Raw genomic sequence first — 19,953 nt, 5'->3', positions numbered from 1 at the left:
TGCTTTACACCAGTGATCAACTCCTCCCTGGTCAGATCTGACCATAAGTTAAGCACAGTCTATATCCAAATCCCACCTGCACCCCCCCCCCCCCATGAAGGAAACCACAGTCAAAACCTTTTCCAAAGCCAATTTTGCGCTCCTAAAGACAGAAGCATCAAACTTCACATCACCCATGCAAATACAGAAAGGATGCATAGCCGCGGAATCATAAACGAAGGTACTGTATGAGCATTTACAAAAGTGCATGGATCAGGCCACCTATAACAGAATCAAGGTCATGTCCTCCAAAAAAAGGAAGCCAATCTGGTGGTCCCCTGCCATTAACAAACTCTACAACAGAAGAAAAAAACTTTTGCAGAAAAGGGCCAAGTCCCAAGACTGGAAAAATTCCCTTGTAAGTCTCAGCAAAAAACTGAGATCCCTTATTAGCCTCCAAAGCTAGACAGGAAAACAAAATTGCAACAAATGCTAACGATAGCCACAAGCATTCTTTAGTTACGTCAACAACCCACATAATATGCAGGGGTGGTCTGAGCTAATGCACAAAGTACAGTTGTGTACACTTACCATAAATGTAGATGTTCGAGTGTATTCACTGTTGCAGTCATCACATTTGGGCTATCTGCCTGCAGGTAGCCCTGAGCCGGCCTAAATACCAGAGTCTTTAGGTTCCTGAATCAGATGCTAACTCTTCTTCCATAATGTCAGGGGTATAAAACATGCAGCCGACACCATTACATCAGTTATTCTTGCCCCAGATGTCAGGCGCCCCCACAATGGGAAGCAATTATATGTTATGGTACACCTCCATCAAAAAGCAAATGCACCAGAAAAACTTAAATATACCAAATAAGAAGGAAAGGTAGCGCCAAGAGAACTCAGGGGGCTGGATGGAGGGTAACCAGGACTGCAACAGTGAATACACTTGAACATCTACATTTATGGTAAGTGTACACAACTGTACTATGTTCTTCATGTTTTGCTGTTGCAGTCATCACATTTGGGTTGATTCCCAAAGCTAAGGAAGGGAGGAGGAAGTTAAAAGAGCATTAGGACAAGCTATTAAGCCCTGCAAGACTGCAGTGGCAAAACCAGCTCTGGATTTAGAAAAACTAGGCATGTGGTAATACTTGGTGAAAGTATGTACAGAGCTCCAGGTAGCAGCTTCTAGGATGCCCCTGGTAGGGACTCCTCTGAGAAAGGCTGCAGAGGTAGATGCAGCCCTGGTGGAATGTGATCTTATCCCCTGTGGGGTAGGTTTTCTATGGTGCTCGTAGCAGAAATGAATGCAACAGGCTATCCATTTGGAAATGGTTTGCTTTGAAATAGCCTTCCCCTCTGCCCCTGCAGCAAAGCCAACTAGCAGCTGTTCAGATTTTCTGAGAGGCTTAGTCCTGTTCAAATAAAATCTAAGTTGTCTGTGCACATCCAGAGAGTGTAGTATTCGTTCCCCTTTGTATTGTGGATTAGGGGAAAAGGTAGGCAAATGAATAGACTGATTTAGGGCCACACTAGACACCACCTTGGGCATAACGGAAGGGTTGGTCCTGAGCGAAACCCTGTCTGCATAGAAGATAATGAAGGGTTCCACTGCCATGACGGCCTGTAATTCAAACACTCTTCTTGCTGTAGTGATGGCTAGAAGGAAGGCTGTTTTCCCAGAAAGGAATTTCAACTCTGCTGTTGCAGCTGGCTCAAAGGGGAGGGGGGAGCTTTTCCAATACAAGGTTAAGGTCCGAGGCTGGAGTGGGAGCTCTCCTTGCTGGTCTTAAATTTTTGGCCCCTCTAAGGAATTGTTTAAGCAGGGGGTGAGAGACGAGGGGTGGCTCAGTATTATAATGTGCTGAAATGGCAGAGGCATGAATTTTAATTGATGAGAAGTATAGGCCCCTTGTGGAGCATTTCTGTTAAGTACTGAAGAATATGTGGTAAGTTGGGCAATGTTGTGCCTATCCCCCGAGTATGGCTCCAGGAACAGTATCTTTTCCACTTTTCAGCATAGGATTTTCTAGTACTAGGCCTCCTTGCCTCCAGAATGACATCCAACACCCGCTTACTGAGGGATGCTATTGGAGAGCTCAATGAATTAGCCAGGCTACAAGGTTCAGGGTTTGAAGCTGAGGGTGCAGAATCTGGCCCGCCTGCTGGGACAGCAGGGAAGGGGTCTGAGGCAGGTGCCATGGTTACAGCAGTGTCATACTGCGCAAGAGGGGGTACCAGTACTGGCGTGGCCAGTCTGGTGCAATCAGTATTGTCCTTGGCTTGTCCTGTTTGATCTGTAGCAGAACCTTCGATAGGAGAGGCAGAGGGGGAAAGGCATAAACAGAGAGGCTTTCCCAGGTAAAGGACAGGGCATCCACTTTCCAAGCTTGACTGTGGGGAGTCCTTGTGCAGAATTTGTCCAATTGGTAGTTCTGAGGGGAGGCAAACAGGTCTACCTCTGGAGTCTCCCATTTGTTCCTCAAGAGGTTGAATACTTTTGGTTCTTGTCTCCATTCGTGTGGGTCCATGAGATTTCTGCTTAAGTTGTCTGCCAGTGAATTTAGCTTGCCTTGCAGGAATTGAGCTTGTAGGTGCACTTGGTAGCTCAAGGCTGTGTTCCACAGAGCCATGGCTAGTCTGCAGAGAGGGTAAGAGTGGGTTCCCCCCTCTTGTTTATGTACCACATAACTGTGATGTTGTCTGTCTTTACCAATAGTTGTGCTGGAAGAATGCAGTCTTTGAAGGTTGTCAGGGAATTCGGTACAGCTAACATTTCTTTTTGATTGATATGCAGGTGCATCTGTCTCGGGTTCCATTTGCCCTGGAATGCACTGCCCTGCCAAGTGAGCCCCCCATGCATAGTCTGATGCATCTGTTAGGGTTTGGGTGGCAGCGGGTAGAGTGAAGGGGAGCCCCTTGTTGTGGTAGCAGGCCTCTGCCCACCAAAGGAACTCTGTCTTTATACAAGGAATGATAGCAATCATTGATTCCAGGTCCTGAGAATGTTGACACCATAGGCTTTTTAGATACTATTGTAGTTTCCTCATATGCAGTCTTGCATATGGAATTAGTAGAATGCAAGAGGCCATGAACCCCAGGGCTTGCAAAATTTTCCTTGCAGATAGCTGGGGTTTTGTGGTCAATAGTTTGAAGTAGGTTGTCAAATAAACTTGTTTCTCCGGAGTTAGGAAAGCCATCTGGGAAGTTACGTTCAAGCTTGCTCCCAGGAATACAATCTGTTGGCAGGGTACTAGGTGAGATTTCTTTTCGTTTATGGTGTACCCCAGTGAGGTTAGAAGTTTCTTTATGAATTCCAGATGTTGTAATAGCAAGTCCTGGCTTTCTGCCTGAATCAGACAGTTGTCCAAGTATGGGTATATTTGAATATTTCTCTGCCTGCAAAATGCAATGGCTGGAGCTAGACACTTTGTGAATACCCTGGGCACAGTAGATAAGCCAAAGGAAGTGCAGAGAACTGATAGTGCATGGAGCCTGCCCTGAAGCGTAGGTATTTCCTGCAAGATTCCCTTATTGGGATGTGCAGGTAAGCTTCCTTTAAGTCTAAGGTTACCAGGCATCTTTGCATAGCATAGGAAGAAGCTGTTGAAGCGCTAACATTTTGAATTTTGGAATTACCAGAAAGTTGTCTAGAATAGACAAGTCCAGGATAGGATGCCAGGAGCTGTCTTTTCTGGGTACCAAGAAAAGTCTTGAATAAAAACCTTGTCCCCTTTGTTCTGCTGGGACAGGTTGAATAGCCCTGATACTTAGAAGAGAAAGAACCTGCTTTTGGGCCTCCATCCACTGATTTGGGGGTAGGTCTGGCCAACCGTTTGGGGTTGGTAGTGTGTGGAAGTGGAATCTGTACCCTTGGAAACTATGTTCAGAACCCATTTGTCCTGGGTAATGCATTCCCAGTTTTTTGCATGCAGGGCAAGCTTTCCTCCTAAGGAAGCAGGCAGTTGAGCAGGGCTTGGAAGGGTTAAGGTTGTCATTGTGCCATTTTTCTGTAGGGGGGTGGCTTACTACTCCCTGGTTTGGAAGTGGGAGCCCCCCACTGCTTAGGTCTCTGCACAGCCTGAGACTGTAACCTAGGTGGTCTGCTGTTCCTGGGTTTGGACTGAGAAGGCCTGGAAGAGACTGGAAAGGACCAATTCTTTGAAGGCCAATGCCTACTAAATCTGGGAGGCTGTACTTGTAGGAAATCATTAACAGTTTGCATAGATTTAGCTTTTTCCTCCATCTTTTTGAGGACTTCTACTTTGTTGCCAAAAAGGCAGTCTTGGTTTAAGGGCGTATCCAGTAATTTAGCTTTAACATGATCTGGCAAGATTTGCTCCTTAAGCCAAGCATGCCTCCTAAGTACAGACCCAGTGACAGCAGCCCTGCAAGATGCTTCTAAAGTGTCAAAACTACATTGCAAAGTACGTTTACCAACTTGTTCTGCAGAATGCATTAAATCCTGTAATTCTTTGTGTTCAGCACAGTCAGGAATCAACATCATTTTCTGTTTAAGTAGTCCCGTAATATGCTGCTGATACTTTAACATATGAAACTGGTGATTTAAAGCCTTAATGGCCAAAGTAGCAGAAGTGTTTACCTTCTTAACACATCTGTCTAAGGCTCTAGAATCTCTATCAGAAGGGGTAGGATTTTTGGCAGCAGTAGCCTTAATGCCTTTTGGTCCTTGGGAAACTGTCTCTGGATCTGCAGTAGGATTCTTGAAGAGGAATTTGAGAGAGTCAGGCACCCTGTGTGACGATTGGGGAGAGATGGGTGAAGGTTGTTAGCCTAGTCAAATAGAATTTGATACATAATTCTATCAACTGTATAAATAAATGTAAAATACAGGCTCGTATTTTTAAATGAAAGAAAACACTGTAAAATGTGAACTTCAAGATTGTTGCAACATTGCCATCTGCTGTAAGGAAAACCAAGCCAAGTATTTCAAATGTGTCTTTTTAAGTTGAAAAGATCTTATGAATCTCTTTAATGTTTACAAGTCGGTTCCAGTGTGTCTGGATGAAGGTTTCATGCCCATTGTTTTAAGGCTAAAGTTTATGACCAGAATTTAGATGTGGAAAGTGCTTTATTGCTCTAGTTTCTGTTAGAATATATATGTGAAATGTCTTCTATTGTTGTAAGTTTCTGTGCAGGTGTTAGACTGCTAAATAATGCAGCTTGCCTGAGAAAAACTAAGTGTCAAAAATGATGTAATTTGGGGAAAGACCCAGCAAACATGTTTGTTAGTAATGCTTAGATACTATTTCTCACAAGAGACTGGAAGCATTTTGATCTGGATATCCAACTTATCAGTACTCTGCCTTGTGCTTACATGTAAGTTTTAGCACTGTGATTTATTGTAGGAATAGTTAAAGCTAGTAAAGATTAATTAGGTATTTTTCTTTGAAATCAGACCTGTCCTACTGTATTATTTTAAGTTTCTGTGTGATCTCTGAAATCTTAGATATCTTTGTTGTGTAGTAGTTTTGTCTTGTGTTTTAATTACTTATTATTAAATATTTTTAAAACCTTCTACCTGTGGCTGATTTGTGTAGAGATAAGCTCTAGAGTGCATTGCATATTTATAGAGGTTATTGTAATAGGCCACTCTAAAGTAAGCCTCGACTGTTAGTCATACTACCATTGGATATTAATATTGCACAATAATAACTGGACACCCTTTTAAGGGCCTTTTAGTAGCTATTAACTGGGTGGTGGCAGTAATTACTACCATACAGTCTGGGTAAAGGGGCACAGTTGGAGAATCTGTGTCAGCCTTTCTCAGGAGTGTCTGTGAAGTTGTATAAATACTTATCTCAAAGTGCGTGTGTGTTGTGTCAGCTACTTGGCAGGGACAAAAAAGCATTGGTTGGACAGAGAGGGTACTGGAGGTTTTAGCTTGCCCAGTTAGGCTGAGACCTGACCCTATAGCTGTGCCAGTGGGGAGTCTTATTGGGGACCTGGTGAGCAAGGGAGCAACCAGCCTCAGACTGTGATCTCTGTGTGCACTTAAGGGAAATTGTACTTTACTATGTGTATTAGTTATCCTTTCCCCTCTTCTAGGAGACGACCTCCCTGGTGTTAGTGGTGAGGATTAAGGCTGCTTGATTTCTGGGCCAGGGCACGGTTGTCACAAGTGGTGGCAGTGGTGGGATCTACTTCACATACTAATTGGCTTGTAGTGGTGTGGGCAGAGTGAATTCCTGTAGCTTGTGTACAGTGATCTCAAAGTGTTTAACAGCCAAGCAGTGTATATTCAGAGTTCGGTTCACAATTGTTTTATTTCTTTTGTTAGCTTAGTGACAGTCAGGGTGAGCAGGCAGCATGTCAGCAGAGGAGTATAGAAAGCTGACAAGGAGCCAGCAGGCGGAGATGTGCCAGGCTAGGGGACTGGTGCATGGAAACCTGACTAAACCAGACCTGATTGCAGCCTTGGTTACAGTTGCATCAGAAAACAGCAGCCTGGAGGACAATCAGACTGACAGTGAAGATACAATATCCTGGGAGAATGGACAGCTCAACCTTTCTGCAGTGGTCTTAAAAATCCAGCTGGAGCTAAAGAGATTTGAGTTGGAGGCCAGGTGTATGGAACTAGAAGCAGCTGAGAAGATGATGAGTCTACAAGCTGAGGAAAATGAATGGCAGAGGAGGCATGAGAGGGAAATCCTGACTCTTCGCCAGAGTCATGGAGGTAATGGGGAAGGGAGTAACTGGACCCCAGAAGCACAAAAGGTCAGTAAATTTCTTCCACAGTTTAAAGAGGGGGATAATTTTGATAGCTTCATTCATATGTTTGAAACAGTATGAAGTTGACCAAAGGCTCTGGGTATGGTTCCTGACCCCCCTAGTCCATGGTAAAGCTGTAACTTCTTTAGCAAAAATGCATGACACTGACCATTTTGATTATACTGTTGTAAAAAGACATTTATTAGAATGTTTTAAGCTAACACCTAAAACATATAGGAAAAAGTTTAGTGAGCATAGACGCAAGGCAGATGAAAATGTATGTGAATATGTTGCTGAACTGAGCACTTATTTTCATAGCTGGGTGAGTGGATGTCAGGTCATCACTTTTGAAAGGCTGGCAGACCTTTTGGTAAGGGAACAAACCCTTAGCACTTTGCCTGAGGACATGAGGATCTGGTTAGCTGATAGACAGTGTGCTACTTCAGAGGAGTTGGGGAAGAAGAGAGACCTACACCTAGCAAGCAGGGCAGCCCTGCACAGAAAAGGGACCCCCCAGTACTGCTCATGGGTCTAAAGGAACCCATGGTGGGCAGCACTGACTGTCCCAACAGAATCCGCCAGTAGCAGGGGAAGCCACTAGGCCAGGTACACATCCAGGACCTAGGGTGAAATGTTTTGAATGCAACCAGTGGGGCCATGTGGCATACAGGTGTCCATGGAAGCAAGGTGGGGAACCAAAGGTGAGGGAGCCAGTAGGTGGGAAAGAAAATGCCAACAGTGGGTTGTCTTGAGGCAACAGGGGTATGGAACTACCATCCTGCAGATGTTCTGAGAGGGAAGGATCTGGATGAGGCAGTACTATGTACCTATGCAGTTACATGCAGTAAGGCTAGGAGACAAGCATGTAAGGCTGGTAGCCTGGGGGAGACCCAGACAGACTGCACACTTGCAGCCAGGACTGCTGAGATGGTTACTTCAGGGAGGGAGCTGCTCTGTAGCAGTGACACTGAAGGTGAGCCACAGCTGCTTGTGGGTACTGATGGTCCCTTGGACAGAGTGACTGCAAAGGTAGAGGTGAGTAGTAGTAGTAGTAGTAGTACCCAGGCTGACAATGAGGCACCACTGTCAGAGGATGCCAGACTTCCTGTGGAAGGGGAGCTGAAAAGGGTTACAAGGAAGGAGTTGAGACAGGCTCAGTTCTCAGACCCTACATTGCAAGGCCTGAGGCAGGTAGCTAGGGAGGCACTGGATTCTCAAGGGAAGGGGGAATCTGTATACTGGAACAAAGGGTTACTGTACAGAGAGTGGACCCCTGAGGGAAGGCTAGAAGGTGAGAGTACAGCAGTTGGTAGTGCCTAGAGCTTACCCTCTGGTGCTTCTAGCCATAGCCCATGATATTCCCTTTGCAGGTCATATGGGCATAAAACATACAAAGAGGCATACTATGCACAACTTCTATTGGCCTGGAATTTCCATAGATGTAACAGGGTACTGCAGGACCTGTGAGCAGTGCCAAAAGGTAAGCAAGGCAGGAGACAAGGTGAGAGCTCCTTTGATGCCTTTGCCCGTGATTGAGGAGCCATTTCAGAGGGTAGCTATGGATATTGTGGGTCCTCGGATTACCACAAGCTCCACAGGGAAAAAGTATAGCCCAGTGATTGTAGATTATGCTACATGATACCCTGAGGCTGTGGCTTTGTTCCCCATTGAGGCAGAGAAGGTGGCAACTGCTTTACTAGAGATTTTCAGCAGGGCAGGTTTCCCAAAAGAAATACTGTCTGACAGAGATGCCAATTTTATGTCAGACCTGCTGGCTTGTCTGTGGAAGTCCTGTGGGGTGAAGCACATGAATACCACCCCCTACCATCCCCAGACTTATGGTCTTGTTGAGAGGTTAAACTCTACAATCAAGTCCATGCTATGGGCATTTGCAGATCAGTTTAAGAGGGAGTGGTACAAATATTTGCCCCATCTGTTGTTTTCTTACAGAGAGGTTCCCCAGGATTCCACAGGTTTTTCACCCTTTGAGTTGCTGTATGGGCTTAGGGTGAGGGGACCTCTAGATTTAATTTGAGATGAGTGGGAAGGTGAGTGTGAGTCTCACAAGGAGTCGGTTGTGGCATATGTCCTGAACCTCAGGACAAGGCTCAGGGAACTCATGGGCCTGGCCCAGGAGAACCTGGCAGAAGCCCAACAGAAAAAGGTGTGGTATGACAGGAATGCTCGAGCTAGAGAGTATGCTGTAAGGCAGCAGATGATGGTTCTCATTCCTGTCAGACACAACAAGTTGCAAGCAGCTTGGGAGGGACCTTACAAGATGGTAAGAAAGGGAAGTGATGTTAACTACAAGATGGAAGTGCTAGGCAGACGGCAGGGGTACAAATTGTACCATGTTAACATGATGAAATCTTAGCATGATAGGGAGGCCCTTGTGCTGAGCATTTGCAGTGGATTGCAGGAGGAGTCTGAGGGAGATCTGGGGACTTATCTCCTCAGTGAGGCTCGGGCTGACACCTCGGTGGAAGGAGTAGCAATGTCCCAGCAGCTATCTCCTACCCAGGTTTGAGAAATCCTAGCAGTGTTGCAGGAGTTTGGGGGCATGTTCACCGGGAAACCAGGGAACACACAGCTGGTGCAGCACCAGGTGGATACAGGACCCCAAAGGCTATCAGGCAGGTCCCTTATAGGGTGCCCAAGAGAGTCAAACAGACTGAGGGAGTAGGTACAGGAGATGTTGGAACTAGGGGTAATTCAAGAGTCCAGCAGTCCCTGGGCCTCACCAGTGGTACTGGTGCCAAAGAAGTATGGCAGCACCAGGTTCTGTGTGGATTACAGGAAACTAAATAGTCACACAGAGGCAGGTGCTTACCCCATGCCTAGGACAGATGAGGCCCTAGACCAGCTGGGTGGGGCCAAGTATCTTACAACCATTGATCTTGCCAAGGGTTACTGGCAGGTGCCCTTGACTCCCAGTGCTAGAGAGAAGTCAGCCTTTGTGACTCCTTTTGGCTTGTATGAGTTCACAAAGATGCCCTTTGGGATGAAGAATGCCCCAGTGACTTTCCAGAGGCTGGTAGATCATATCTTATCAGGAGCAGGAGGGTTTGCCCTTGCTTACATGGATGATATTGCTATCTACAGCTATTCCTGGCAAGAGCACCTTCAGCATGTCAGTGAGGTGCTGGGCAGACTACACAGGGCGGGGTTGACCATTAAGCTGAGCAAATGTCAGCTGGGTATGGCAGAGGTCTCCTACCTAGGACATAGAGTGGGGAGTGGTAAGATAAGGCCAGAACCTGCCAAAGTGGAAGCTATTCAGTCATGGCTTGCACCTGTTACCCAAAAGCAGGTGAGGGCATTCTTGGGGACAGCAGGGTACTACAGAAAGTTCATTTCCAATTATAGTACCATAGCTGCACCCCTCACAGACCTGACAAGGAAGAACAGGCCAGATAAGGTAGTGTGGACCCCAGCATGTGAGCAGGCATTTCAGAAGCTTAAAGAAGCTTTGGGAGGACGCCCTGTGTTAGCCAGTCCAGACTACAGCAAATAATTTGTTATGCAGGTGGATGCTTCAAACTATGGGGTGGGGGCTGTACTTAGCCAGATTTCTTCAGAGGGAGAAGAGCACCCAGTGGTTTATCTCAGTCGTAGGCTCCAACCCAGGGAGGAATGCTATGCAGCGGTAGAAAATGAATGTCTAACCATAGTGCGGGCACTACAAAAACTTCAGCAAAAACAACCACAGAGGTTCCAAACACGGCAAATACAATCTTTGCTTTGTTTTGTTGATTCTTTTATTCTAAAAGGTACAAACAGGTAAGCGCTTTCACGGATAAATTCCACTTCATCAGACCATGTTAAACACAATGTAACAGATGACTATTTAAATGTTACAGCAGCCAATCAAGTACAAGTCTAAAAGGAAGGGAAAGGTCAGTATATTTAAATTACGTCCTGTAATGCAAAATAGACTTGCTAAGTGCTGACAATTGAAAGCAGCTCACATCCACAATGTTAAACACCATCAAACTATTGCAGCCTTAAAAACACAAATACATATACATACATACATAAAAACAGATTATTATACAATTAAGTAGCAGCATTTATTAAAGCAGCAACTAATAATAAAATGTCTAAAAAAATCCTGCTGATTCCTTGTTATGTCAGCATGGACAATAATGAAAAACAAAGCAGTCGATCTATTGAAAGTCTCAAGACAGAAGTAGTTAAACTAGTGTGACTATTGTATGGTACTAATAAAAACTGCCTGATACTAAATGTATAGTTAACAAAAATGAGGACAGGATGGTGTGTAAACTGTGGGAAATGCATAATTGAGAGATATGAATATAGTCATAGAACATCATTATAAAAAGTTGATGTTATCATATTAACAGCAGGGGCTAACGATGCTTCAGAGCTCCTGCTTTAAGGAAAGGTTTTATTGATACCTTGCTGTTCAAAACCGGGGGTTTGTCAGCTTGTAGCTGAATAATCCATTTCTGTTCTATGGATTCAGTCTTGTTTAACAGATCACCACCTCGAATATTAGCATGCACTAACTCTAAAGCAAAGAACTTGAACTTATGACTGGGGCCTGTCTCATTAACATGCATAGCTAAAGCACTGGATACTTTCACATTTCTAATGTCTCTCAAATGTTCAAGGATCCTGTCCTTGAAAACCCTGTTTGTCTTACCTACATAGTAGGAAAAGCAAGTGATGCAGAAACAGAAGTATACCAGATTCTTGGTCTGACAATCCGCATAGAAACTAGTATCAATATTAAAACCAAGTTGGGGGTGAAGGAAATGACCCCCAGTGTGTATGCATATACAGGCTATACACCTTCTACAGGTGTAGGTACCCTTTCTGTCAGACTGGGCATAGCTAGGAGGATTCAATGGTCTATAACAAAGTTGATTTTTGAGAGATTTGTTGTTCCTAAATGTAAAATCAGGTTAATTTCCAATCACTCCTTGTAATTCAGGTATATTTAGAAGAATATCCCAGTTGGCACTGATAGTATCACATACCATGCTGATGTTGCTAGCATAGGTCAGAGGCATCCTAAGTTTATTGCCAACATTCATAGGCGTTCGACTCTGATCAATAATTTGTTCAGGAGTCTGTGCAGAGGTAGAGCTATGATTAATACTAAAATATGGTCTACATCTGCCTTCCCTCTCATTCCAGGCTTCAAATATTTTTGTTTCAATGACTTCTCTCCTGTATCCTAAATTCTTCCTAGAGTAGGAGGAGTGCCTTTTCTAACTGTGCATCCTCATTATGTAGACACATGATACGGAAAATTTGCCCCCGAAGCACATTTAGTTTGGTATGATTAGGATGCATGCAATTATTGTGTAGAACGTGGTTTCTTCTGACACGTTTCCTATAAACGCTCATGGACATGGAATATAGGGCATCCCTACTGATCTGTACATCTAAGAACTCTACAAGAGTAGGGGAATATTTATAGGTAAATTTAAAAAAAAAGTGTTCACTCCATTTATATACTGAAAGAACTCCAGCAAGGATTCTACAGGGCCCTGCCACAGAAAAAAAATATCGTCCACAAAGCGCGTGTACCATCTAGTCAATGTGCCAAACCTGTCATTGGATAGAATGCACTGATTTTCCCAGTTAACCAACGTTAGGTTTGTGTAGCTGTTTGCACAAGCTGTGCCCATAGCCATGCCAACTTTTTGCAAATAGAAAATGTCAATGAAAACAAAAGCATTGTTCTCCAAAATAATTTCTAAGAGGGTACAGAGAAGATGATTTATCAGTGGATTTATTGTATGTGAGTAGTACATGTCTAACATTCTCTATCCCCCAATCATTCGGTATGACGATAAAAAGAGAGGCGATATCTAAGGTAAGAAAGAAGCACGGTCCTGCAATAACTTAGCATAATTGCTAAGCTGAGACAAAAAAAATCATTTGTATCTCTTAATACGGTCTTGCATTTGTCTAAAACCACGTGTAAATTCTTTTCTACAAAAATCAACAAAGGTTCAGTAATCCAGCCTCTACTGGATACTATAGGTCTCATTGGTGGTTTTGATAGACTTTTATGTATTTTAGGGAGGCCATATAATATGGGAATAGTGGGATTTTCTACCTTAAAATAATCAAACAATGGTTCTGAGATTAAACCAGTCAATAAAAGGTCAAAGATCAAAAATTCCACTTTTTCAATGATTCCTTTCTGTACCACTGCTGACAAAGAAATATGTGTGTCAATCTCTCCCAATAATTCCATCATAGATAGATACTATAGCAATAACCCACGCCTGGGTGTGGGTAATGCTGGATTTACCCATGGTTGGCGTGGTTTGGTCATGAGGGCAAAGCCCGAGTGGCCAAACAAAGCCAACTGTGGGTAAATCCAGCATTACCCACACTCAGAAGTGGGTTATTGCTATTATACAATGACATTAAGAAAAAAAATAATTACTTTTCTTAAATAATGGCATTGTATAATGCCTCCTTGCTGCCCTTCCACAGCTGTCTGGTATTCTGTGGCAGTTCTGATGTACTGCGCATGCGTATGCCTACGCAGTACATCAGAGCTGTGGGAAAAAGCAACGGAGAAAGCAAGATCTCTGTTGCTTTTTACTGTTTCGCTATGTTAAATGGGTTTAACATAGCGAGACAGCTTTAAAAAAAGCAACGGAGAATCTCCGTTGCGTATTTTAAAGCTGTCTCGCTATGTTAAACCCATTTAACATAGCGAGACAGTTTTGAAAAAAGCAACGGAGAAAGCAAGATCTCCGTTGCTTTTTACACACTGTCTCGCTATGTTAAAGGAGTTTAACATTGCGAGACAGTTTTAAAAAGGCAACGGAGATTCTCCATTGCTTTTTTAAAGCTGTCTCGCTATGTTAAACTCCTTTAACATAGCGAGACAGTGTTTTAAAAAAGACTTATACTAATGGAAAAAGTCCAGGCGACCGGACCTTTTTCCATTAGTATAAGTCGATTTACAACGTGCACGTTGACCAATCAGCGTGCACGTTTTGGAATATTAATGGAGGGACATGGTATAAATATCCTACAACTATGCCTCCCCCCCTTTGTCGGCTGGTCTTAACTCAATGCTCTTCATATTTTTTTAACTCAAACAGGGCCTGCCTTTCAAGATATGTCATATTGAAAAAACAATCATTCTGTTTACCAGTAAATTTCTGTCTTAACTGCTTTTCACATACGTCTATGAACAACTCTACAGTAGGATTAGTAAGAGGTACAAACGTGCTTGGCTTTTTTAAATTATTTTCATTCCCTGTACTGTTTTTAAATATAGTTTTGAGGGTAAGGGTTCTACCAAACATCTTAAGGTCACATAAAACATCAGTCAAGACAGCTCTTTGGGCTGGAACAAATGTTAGCCCTTTGTTTAAAACAGAGATCTGTGTTCTAGTCAGCTCAGCAGATGAAATATTAATCAAGACCTGCTTCATTCTCTTTCCGTTTCTCGATACATCTTTTTCACTCTAGAGGCGCCGAATCCTGGGATTCCTGTACCGATTCCTGGATCTGCCTCATATCGGTAGCGGATCCTTCAATAAAAAAGGTGCTTCAGCTGTACTGGATACAGCCGAAACTCTCATATTCCTCAGAGAATTGTTCTGAGGTGTAAGTGCCTGTTTCTAACAGGAGCTTCATTGTTTGTAGGGGCAGCTACAGTAGTATCTGTATTATTCACTACATTAATTGTAGTACTACTACTAGTACTGAGTTCAGACATCAAACTTGATACACTCCCTGTAGCAATGGGACTGTGAGATGGGTGTTGTGAGTGTGCAGGTCCTGAGACAACTGTGCGAGCTGTCTCAGGCATCCGCCCACTTCCTATGACATGTTGTGAAGATGAATGAATTGCTGGTCTCTCTCTGGATCAAGAGAAAACATTGCCGTTTGCAAAGTCAGATTTATCCCTTTGAATCTTCTTGGCTTTGACATTTGCAAGTCTCTTGTCATATGCAGAGATATTCTCAAAAAGAACATCCAGCTTATCGCCAATAATATCCACAGAGTATGTATCAAAGTTGTTATTCTGCATTGCTTCTATCTGCTTATGTAACTCAGCCTCTTCAGGCCTAAAAAAGTCCATCAGCAGCTGCATATATCTTGCACTGCATTCTAAGTTAAGCAGTTGCCAACGCCTTAAAAGTTCAGGGTAGGTTGTGCCATAAGAAGGCATTGTTAAAACCCTGAGCCCTCTTGGTGCTATTTATAGATTTAGAGAAGCTTCCAGATGAAAGCGTTACCACTGCAAACGCTTGTATTTGTACATGGCATTCTCCAAAGAGCGATAATCTCTAACAAATGTCTCTGACCTATTCAGGTCTGGGATAGCACTCGTAGATGGTATAGTCACTGTTCCATTCAGCAGTGGATTGTTTTGTTTTTGCAAAAGTGCATTAAAACAATTAAAAACAGATCTGTTAGACACAGCACTTGTAGAAAAAAAGGCAGTATCTTCCAGTCCAATGCTGCCTTCTGCCATGCTCAAAACGAGGAAACAAACAAACTAGAATATGGGATACAACAGAGACCTCGTTTCTGATAAAGGAACCACAAAGGAAAAGGATAGTAGCAGCAAAAACAACCACAGAGGTTCCAAACACGGCAAATACCATCTTTGCTTTGTTTTGTTGATTCTTTTATTCTAAAAAGTACAAACAGGCTGTCCGTGCTTGATTTATTTTTTTTTTAAATCTATCAACAGTTGCTGGAGGGGGAACAGGCTACTGCTATGTGCAGAGACGGTGCGTTATTGGTATGTACATTGTTTAAAAGCCAGTTTGGTGATGGATCTTATTGAACTGGCCAGGGATATATACGCAAGATTTGTACAGGTGGTGGGTTCGTCTCCCATTCTTTTTTTTCCTAGCCTAGTGTCAAGGTTGTAAACATAATTCAGTAAGAGATGGTGCACAGGCAGAATTTTCGTTTCTGACCCAGGTTGTTGTAATTACTGAAATGTCAGAGCTTTGTTATGATAAAGACATTTGGTCAATCTTGTTATGTATATTTTGGGTAATCATTAGGAAGCAGGAAAGAAGCATGACTGGAATTACATTCAATTCTACTTTGGAGAAGTACAATAATGACTGATACAATTTGTAGAGGGATTTTAGTAGCATCGGGAGGATTTAAAATGGAAAAACTAACAAGTATGTGCTTTTATGGTATGTTGAATGTACGAGTGAGAAAGTAGCAGAGGTGAATGAAGTGTGGTAAAGTAAAGGTAGAAGGGGGTGATGTTTAGGGTGATGTCAGTGTTGAATGAGTAAGTGGTTATTTGTGCTGCTATTGACAAGGGAAACTGGGAAGTGAAGTAGGAAATAAAAGTTTAGATAGCAGTTTTAATGGTTTGGAAACTAAGTACACAGCTGTGTGTATAGTGGAGAGGGTGCTGATTCTGACATCACCTAAGCCACCCACTAGAAGTATTGTGCATAGCGGTGTATTATCAGGAGGAGTAGGTTTCAACAGTATACATTAGAAATAGTATAATGTGATTGTTGTGGTAACCATTTGAAATGCTGGGTTTTACAGCAATATGGAGAATGAAGAGTCAAAAGAACAGACTTCCATACACCAAGTCCAAAATGGTCATCTCAGAGTGGGTACATACACGTTCAGGTAGTATGGAGGGGCTTTTCTCCCCTGCAAAAAACTTTAAAGGAGAAATACAATGATCAATATTTGCTCATCTTCTGCATTTTCTGGCTTTTTCCCCCCAATATGGGGCTAATAGTTGTTAGTGTGGGTATTCTTTGTTAGGTGTGAGTGCACAAAATTAAACAAATATTTGTGTGTTTTGAAAATTATTTGACATATGTATAGAAATGAAAGTATGCTTATTTGCATAATTCAACATAAATTACATTAAATCTCAAAATATACAATCAGTCTTCAAACCATCTAAAAATGCAAATGATGCCATGTAATACTTACTTGGTTTTGGAAATAGTACTGAACATTATAAAGATTATAATCACAGTTATGGGCGAACCAACAATGCATCTAAGTATAGTGTACTACTAAGTGGATTCAGTGCATTTTTCTCTCTCTCTCATTGTGATGCCACACCACCCTCCTCAACATGTAGCTCCCAGTTATGAATCTATAAATGTAAATATGAAAACAAACCAGAATTAATATTTCTGTTGGACATCCTAGTATCCTTAATGACTTTTCATATTTCTAATGCAGGACATCCCAGAAAGTGTTTGTCAGGTTCTTAACAGCCACAACTCCATCAAACTCCCCTGCCAGAAGGCATGTAGTGCTATAAAAACATTTCAGATTGTCACTGTTAAACTAGAAACACAGATACCAGGTACAGATGCTAAAACAACAACTCAAACAACAAAAGGGAGCCAATGGCAACCTCAGCAACTGGTAAAACTAAACTCACAGAAAAATCTCCAACCAATAAGTTTATTTTAGTGCTTTTGTTCAAACAGTAACCATGGACTTAAGAGAATTCTAAAGAAGTCCATGGTTACTACTTGGACAAAAGTGCTAAAAAAGTTATTGGTTGAGGATTCGTCTGAGTTTATTTCTGTCAGTTGCCAAGACTGCTGCTGATGCCTTTTTGTTGAGTTTAAGATGTCATAGCAAACCAAACCGGAGTCTCTACTGATGATATAAAACCTAATAATCCAAAAATATCAGTTCGGAGAAGACCGAAATATCAGTTCAGTTAAAACCACACTTTGGTTTCGGTGCCATTTCCCTTATCATATCTATTGCCGTTAACCCGTTTCTTTGTATGCTTTAAGATATCATAGTTACAAAATACATGGCCAAAAACCCAGAAAATGCTAACCACGTGCTTAAAACAGGAAACCATATCCAAATTCACTGCTGCAAGCTTAAAATGAGTGAATAAACAAAATAAACATGCAAGAGATAGCAAAAACAGCTAAACTAAAGCAAATTGCATAAATCAATCATAGTAGCTAAAACCTTAAATCAAACGTTTTCCTCCTCAACATATTGGGCTTCGGGGTCCACTTTTAAGTTTTTGCTTATATTTTTTGGTCTCTAAAAACTTTACATTGAGTTGAGGGATGGACTTTTTTTCTCAGAGGTCTTTACTCAAAACAAGAAATGTTAATGGCCTGAATGAAGGACACTGACCCCTAGTTTGTCAAGTATCATTAAAGATTATACAAAGTTAAATATTTAACTCAAAGGCTATTATATTTATTGAAGACTCAACAGGCTACAATTAACAGACCCCACCATCCCCATCTACAATATAGATAAAATATATACATAAAACCAAATCATGCACTTACTGCATTTCACACACACAAAAATTAAAGGCAATAGGTCAGTGGTCAAGGTGTCACTTCAGTGACCATCACCTAGTGCTCATACTGCTGAGCAACTAGCCTTGCTGTGGTCACTCTTTCATACCATATATGCACATGCCTGCCTATGGCCAATTAAGAGTGCTCAAAAAGTATTTAAGCATACCTTTCAAGTTCTTTATTCAAGTATTCTGGTCAAACCAAAAAAAATCAAAGTGGGTGGACAAAAAACAAAATGTCAGGAATTATTTTTTTATATATATATTACTGTAATTCACTTCAAAGTTAACAGTACAGTTTTTGCCTCAACGCACAATTTTTGGAAAAATAAGTATTAAATGTCTGTTATAGAAAAATAAGGTAGGCATTAATGACGGACTAATTTGTCAAAAAACTTAACCAGGGATAGGATAGAAATAAGGCAAAAATTAGGGAAGTTTTGCAAAGTAAGGAGAAAGTTGTGCACAAATGTGATCTCTTTCTCACTCACCTGGGTGCTCCTGTGTTGCCTGGTTTCACAAAGTGTAGCTGTAGCAGTCTGTAATGTAACTCTGACAAACAGGAAATTTACTTCTGTAGTAAAGAAAAAATGCACCAATCCTCCCCTCAATGAACAACCTCAGATCATCAAAGGTGGGTTACTGCAACTGAGAAAAAAAAAAAAAAAAAAAACTCCACTGGCACCACATCCAATTATAAACCAGCACCACCAAGTTTGAACTCCCTGACTGATCCCAATGATTTCTTGACTCCACTGTTTCTAGTCTTCTTCATACAGGTGTAGTAACATCTTGATTCCAGATGTGACCATGAATAACCACCTTCCAGATTCCGCTCAATATGCAGACCTAGCAGAAGACAGAATGAATCTCAAACCCACTACTGCATGTTAAGCAGACATGATAGAAGAGCTGTAATGCTTGAATGAAACTGTCAGTGTGATGCGAGGGCAGCATGATGACAATGGCAGCATGGGAACAGTAACACAATGGTGACAATGGCAGCATGGGAACAGTAACACAATGGTGTGAATGGCAGTCTCATCTACAGCCAGAGCAGGTCTTTACTGCAACATTACTGGCGCTGCATTCGCTCATAACTGGAGGTTGGTGTTGCTGTAGCCTTTTTGGAAGTAAAGCTATGTAATCCAATAACAGGCCATTGGAGGAATGAACTTCTCTTTTAGTATTATCCCAGAATGATACTTTAGTCAAATGAATGCTATTCAGTACACAGACTACATTAATTGTCCAGATTTAGGACTGCTTGTACCTACTTTAAGAGCCTTTATATTAATTCTAAATGTCTGAAGGTCAAAGGGTATGTTACTGCTTGTAACCTGACTAATAGTGGAAAATATTCTTACTCTGTAATCACAAATGGCAGAATTGTGCCCTGTAGTCCTAAAACATTACCATATTATACACAAACACACTTTTCAACACTACTTTGAACACAGTCTGCTACACACACTGGCTGCCTGATTAGTTTAAAAGATTACTTCATTGTTCTCAAGACTGTCTGCAAATCACATTTTTATGAAGCAAATACAAAAACAAAACAACCTACAGCCATGTAGAGAATACAAAATGAAAAACTCAAAACATACCATTTCTTCCACTGCAAACAGCTTCACAATATTTTTGTGATTTAGTTTCTTCAGCATCTCAAACTCGCGCATCTGAACTTCTAGAGGACGCATGTAGCTCACATTGTTAAATACCTTCACAGCTACCAGATCCCCACTTTTCTATAAAACAGAAACAGCATGACTTACTGTGCTATCCAACCACAGGAATTTCTTGCATGTAAGCTTACACAGCACATTTAATACATTAAAAAGAAAACCAAGTTTTTCTAGCGGGATATGAAAATAGCCACTCCAATTAAATCTAGTATCCTGTACCACTGCTCAATTATTCAGGTATGT

The 19,953-nt window shown here is 42.0% G+C and overlaps 1 protein-coding gene across 6 annotated transcripts in view; it reads right to left on the bottom strand.

Moving 5' to 3' along the window:
* Nucleotides 1-19,953, bottom strand: part of IKBKE (inhibitor of nuclear factor kappa B kinase subunit epsilon) — an 889,499-nt gene that overhangs the window by 574,561 nt on the left and 294,985 nt on the right. For 5 of the 6 annotated variants that reach the window (XM_044076852.1, XM_044076854.1, XM_044076855.1 and 2 more), the window contains one exon: nucleotides 19,633-19,773. The exons of the other annotated variant lie outside the window; for it this stretch is intronic. In XM_044076852.1, coding sequence (XP_043932787.1) covers nucleotides 19,633-19,773 — 141 coding nt within the window. The remainder of the gene's footprint in view (nucleotides 1-19,632; nucleotides 19,774-19,953) is intronic. 6 annotated transcript variants of the gene reach the window in all.

This window comes from Protopterus annectens, chromosome 7.part0, assembly GCF_019279795.1.
Source record: "Protopterus annectens isolate FY-2018-M chromosome 7.part0, PAN1.0, whole genome shotgun sequence".
NCBI classification, from domain to species: Eukaryota; Metazoa; Chordata; order Ceratodontiformes; family Protopteridae; genus Protopterus; species Protopterus annectens.
The sequence above is the reverse complement of the archived record's forward strand: the minus strand, read 5'-3'. Positions and strand labels throughout refer to the sequence as shown.